We start from the raw sequence: 6,000 nt of genomic DNA, 5'->3' as shown, positions 1-6,000 counted from the left end.
TTTCTTTATAAGCATTCTTTAACTCCATAATGATTAAAAAGAGGTCTATAACTATTTCTACATATTTATAAGTGTTCCAGAAATATTTGGTTCTTCATAAGACTTTCCCATCACCTGTCCCTGGAGTGTGTCTCATATCCAGTTCTGTAAACTGTGTTCAAGCCTTTTGTTTGTTATCATAAAATGATGTCCTGATGCACTGATACATATTTTTTTTCTGTTAAATTTATTTAATAATCTAATATCTGTACTATCCCTGGATAATAGAAAAGTTATTTCTATCATTAATTATATAGTATTTATTAATTACAAATAAATTAACAATATATGATACAACTTTATACTTTATTTAATTATTTATTTTACTGGACTTCACATGATACAAAAATATTGATCACAGTGTATTTCCTTTGTGAAGGTTCAAAATCACTATGCACAAAAAAGAAAATTTTTTTTTTAGTGGCAATAAATTATATAGAATCAATATCTGACAAATAATGAGTAAAAAAAAAAAAAAAAAAAAAAAACGATGTAGAAAATAAAACAGCTCCAGCCTCTTTAAAGTTCGAAGTAAGCTCGCTCCCCTGTGTCTGATATTTGGGGCTACAATCAAAAGTCTTTATTTTTTTATTAAACGAGTCCCCATGTGTTGATTTGCTAGTCCGTGCTAGCAAAAGGGAGTCTGATTAGCAGCAGGCACCATGAAGGCTGCTTCTGTTAGCATCTCTGCGCTTCTTTTAGCACTGTTAGCTGCTAGGTTCGTGTGGGCTAATCCAATCTCCTCCAGTAGTTGGGGATGCAGTGACACACTTCCTCGCTGAAGTAAAATCCCTCCTCGCACTCTCGCTTTCTCGGGTCTCCAGGACATGGCAGCCGGTAGCAGCTGAGAAAGAAAAAGAGAAAAGACAGGGATGAGTTTCAAAACACCAAATTGTTGCATTACCAAACCGTTGGTCAAATTGTATTAGTTTTCACCCCCTCCCTCATTGTCTTTGAACTTTTCCTGAACCTAAACTATATACACTATATGAGCAAAAGTATTGGGACATGTGACTTTCCAGTCACATGTGGTTCTTCCCCAAAGTTTTACAACAATTTTTGGAAGCACACAATTGTACCAGACGTCTTTGTATCTTCCCTTCACTTGAACTCAAACCTGTTCCAGCATGACAATGTTGGTGGATAAACTCAGCTCCATGAAGATCTGCCTTACATGGAATGGAGTAGAAGATCTCCTGCTTGGAGCTCTAAACCCTAGTGAACACCTTTAGGATGAATGTGAACGCTCACTGCACCCCCAGGCCTTCTCACCTTCTCACCTACAGTAGCTGAATGTCTTTTTAATCAACCCCTATCACCTGACCATGAGATTTGTATGCGTTCTTTGAACATCCAAATCTACATTAAGTTCCTATTTAGTCTTATTAGAACCTCCACTCTTTTTGGAAGATGTTCTACTAGATTTTGTGGATGGCATCCGCAAGCACTTTCATTGAACGTGAAAAAAAAAAAAACTCGGGTGTAGACTGACGCTGTTCCCATCTTCATGATCATTAACTAAAGACATTTCTGTGGTTCTGTGGTTTAACTTGAATAGGATCTGAAATGTTATTAATCTGTGAAGCACAGATGAGCGACATGTGCAGATTTATTACACACACACACACACACACACACACACACACACACACACACACACACACACACACACACACACACATTATCAGCATGTGGGAATGTGATTGAAGCCTTTAATATATTTCCCTCTACTATAATGATGGTGTCCTGCTCAAATGGAGAAAAATCCAAAAATCCACCTCAATGAGTTTCGTATTAATCTTTGTGACAGCACTTTAGTGATGCAGCGGTGCTTTAGTGATGCAGCGGTGCTTTAGTGATGCAGCGGTGCTTTAGTCTGCCCAGCTTTCTATCCTCATCAACTCTTTAACTACATTTATGGTATTTGCCAAATGATCTTATCCAGAGTGTCTTATTATCTCATTACACCACTGAGCAGTTGCGGGTTAAGGCCTTGTTTAAGCGTAGCAGAGGTGGGATTTATACTTATGACCCTCACATAACGTACAAAATCTTAATCACTGCACTGCTATTTACCTCTGTACAATCTCAACATGCTGCTCAGACAGATCTGCTTTCAGAGCAATTATTTACATGCTTATATCAGCACAAGAGCCTTCAGCATCATCATCATCACCATCATCGTCATCATCATCATCACTATAATCATCATCATCATCATCTTTATCACTATCATCATCATCTTTATCACTATCATCACTGTCATCATCACTATCCTTATCATCATCACTATCATCACCATTATCATCTTCACTATCATCATCAGTATCATCATCATCATCATCATCATCACTATCATTATCACTATCATCATCATCTTTATCACTATCATCATCATCATCATCACTATCATCATCACTATCATCATCATCATCATCACTATCATCACCATTATCATCTTCACTATCATCATCATCATAATCACTATGATCATCATCACCATCATCACTATCATCATCATCTTTATCACTATCATCATCATTATCATCTTCACTATCATCATCATCATCATCATCATCATCATCACTATCACTATCATCATCATCATCATCATCATCACTATCATCATCATCATCATCACTATCATCATCATTATCATCTTCACTATCATCATTATCACTATCATCACCATTATCATCATCATCATCATCATCATCATCATCTATCATCATCATCATCATCACTATCATCATCATTATCATCTTCACTATCATCATTATCACTATCATCATCATCATCATCATCATCATCATCACTAGCATCACTATCATCATCATTATCATCATCACTATCATCACCATTATCATCATCACTATCATCATCATCATCATCATCACCATTATCATCATCATCATCATCATCATCATCATTATCATCATCACTATCATCACCATTATCATCATCACTATCATCACCATTATCATCATCACTATCATCATCATCATCATCATCACTATCATCATCATTATCATATTCACTATCATTATCATCATCATCATCATCATCATCATCATCACTACCATCATCATCATCATCATCACTATCATCACCATTATCATCATCACTATCATCATCATCATCACTAGCATCACTATCATCATCTTAATCACAATCATCAACAACATACTAATCATCATCATCATCATTTTAATCACTATTATCATCATCAACATAATTATAATCATCATCATCATCAACAACAACAACATGATCTTCATCATCATCATCATCATCATCATCACTACCACCATCATGATGGTGGTGGTAGTGATGATGATGATGATGATGGTAATGATGATAGTGATGATGATGGTGATGATGATGGTAGTGATGATGATGATGATGGTAGTGATGATGATGATGGTAATGATGATAGTGATGATGATTGTAGTGATGATAATGGTAGTGATGATGATGATGATGATGATGGTAGTGATACTCACAATTTTCACCATTATAATTGTTCTCATAAAATCATTATAATCCTCATCATCACCAACACAACTGTCTAAATGATTCTACTGTATTGCATGTTTCTTTTATAAATGTAAAACTGATATATTTTGAATTATATATTTTGTGTGTCTGTGAGCTCTGGAAAAAAATTACTCACTGGATCATTTATCCAAATTTTCATCAGAAACCTGCCGCACATTTATTGGATCTACTGGATCTAAATGGATCTACAGTACCGCAGAATGCACTTTGTTACGTACATAAAAAAGAAATATAAAAATATGTGAATATTTCCAGAGTTCAATCCTGAACCACACAAAGAACAGGCAAGCAAATAAAGGCAACTAAAAATCTCCAGCAGATCAAAAACAAATGTAGAGAGAGTTTAAGCAGATGTTCCTCACTTCGAGCAGTGCAGTTCAAGCCCGTTAGTTTCACAAAAGCATTTCAGAAGAAAATAGTCTGATTCCACGGCCTTGCAGCCGAGACTTCAAATGTGTTCAGCAGGCCGTTGCTGTGTTCCTTCATTTTCACAAAAATTTCTCCTGTTGTTCTTCCTTAACAGCATGTGGCCAGCTGCAGCCAATACACACACACACACACACTCACACACACGCACGCATACACTTACTACTGACTAAAAAGCTTTGGTAGATTAAACCCAAATGGAAAGAGTTTAAACAGGTGGTTCTCACAATCAACATTCGTGACTCACTTAATCATGAAGGAATTTAGCTACTGGCCAGGAGCAGGTGTGTGTGTGTGTGTGTGTGTGTGTGTGTGTGTGTGTGTGTGTGTGTGTGTGTGTGTGTGAAAAATCCTTAAGTCCTAAACATGATTTCTCTTTTTTCAAAATGACTGCGACTTTAAATAAGACTGACACACAGGCCACACCTCCTTCACTAATACTGACACACAGGCCACACCCCTTTACTGAAACTGACACACAGGCCACACCTCCTTCACTGAAACTGACACACCGGCCACACCCCCTTCACGGATATTGCTACACAGGCCACACCTCCTTCACTGATACTGACACACAGGCCACACCCCTACACTGAAACTGACACACAGGCCACACCCCTACACTGAAACTGACACACAGGCCACGCCTTCACTGATACTGCTATGCAGGCCACACCTTCTCCACTAGTACTAACACAAGCCACACCTTCTTCACAGATATAGCCATGCAGGCCACACCTCCTTTACTGATACTGCTATGCAGGCCACACCTCCTCCACTGATACTGACACACAAGCCACACCTCCTTGACACACCTTGACTTTTCTTTGTCTCGCAGATTTTGCATCTTGGTTACAGGTAAGTCTCTGATTCTGGTACGTGCGCCGAGGTTAGTAAATTCAAGACTAAGACTTAGTCTGAAGCGAAACCCTTTGAGTCTCACCTGCATGTTGCCGGCTGAAACCTCCTCCCCCGGAGAAAGCACTTGCTATGAGACTCGTTACACTCGCATGCACACTTGGTGCGGTTGAGTGGGTGAGTGCTGGGACACACTTTGTTGCAGCTGCACTGGCACGTGTCCTTGTTGAAGGTGTGATGAGGGCTGCAGGATCTCGGCTGAGTTTTACACACACACTGACAGGTGTTCTTGTCCAGGTGACGTTTCGGCCCGCAGCCCGCCGTCGTCAAGTCTTTTCGACATACACACCGACACGTCTCCTCGTCTAGCTCTTTGTTGGGGCCGCAGAAGTCCTGCTCGATTGGGTCTTTAGAGAGAAAAAGGAGAACAATGCCAATGTTAGCCTGGTGTTCTCACAACAAACTTTCTTTCTAGTTTAGTTTTTAATTTAAATAAAACATTATAACAAATAACACAGTTTTACAGGACGTCTTTGTATCTGCAGCATGAAAATGTCCCTTCACTTAAACTAGGAGACCCAAAACCTGGTCCATCATGACGATACCCCCTGCGCACAAAACCAGCTCCATGGAGATCTGCTTTCCATGGGGTGTTGGAGTAGAAGATCTCCTGCTGTAGAGCTCAAATCCACAAATATCTATAAACACACTCCAAATTCTAGTGGAACATCCTCCCAGAAGAGTGGATGATATTATAACTGGAAATGAGGACTAAATATGGAATGGGATGTTCAAGTAGAACATAGCAATTGTATGCTCAGGTGTCCACAAAACTCTGTCCATATAAGATACATAAAAATACAAATAAAGAAAAAAAATTATGTAAATAAATAAATGTAAAAAAAAAAATCTTCATTTAAATGATGTAATCAAAGCAGCAACAACTAATCGATAAAATCGTTATTAATCGATACTGAAGTCAGGTCATGCAATCAGTTTACTCGCAACATCGTGATGATTTGATTAAAACGGTGCAAACAAACACTAAATCTGCTTGTTTTCAATGTTTGCACATTTAATTTATGCATATATCATAGTTATTATATAAAATGTAATTAG

General features: G+C 38.1%; 1 protein-coding gene across 1 annotated transcript in view; it reads right to left on the bottom strand.

The window, feature by feature from the left end:
- Positions 1 to 328: 328 nt before the first annotated feature.
- vegfc (vascular endothelial growth factor c) overlaps positions 329 to 6,000 on the bottom strand; it is a 64,270-nt gene continuing 58,598 nt past the window's right edge. The window contains exons 6-7 of the mRNA XM_046862231.1: positions 4,967 to 5,288; positions 329 to 883 (exon numbers count right to left, since the gene is read on the bottom strand). Coding sequence (XP_046718187.1) covers positions 769 to 883; positions 4,967 to 5,288 — 437 coding nt within the window. The 3' untranslated portion in view covers positions 329 to 768. The remainder of the gene's footprint in view (positions 884 to 4,966; positions 5,289 to 6,000) is intronic.

Source organism: Silurus meridionalis, chromosome 2 (genome assembly GCF_014805685.1).
Source record: "Silurus meridionalis isolate SWU-2019-XX chromosome 2, ASM1480568v1, whole genome shotgun sequence".
In the NCBI taxonomy this organism is placed as follows: Eukaryota; Metazoa; Chordata; class Actinopteri; order Siluriformes; family Siluridae; genus Silurus; species Silurus meridionalis.
Note: the sequence above shows the minus strand (reverse complement) of the source record. Positions and strands in the feature narration are given on the sequence as shown.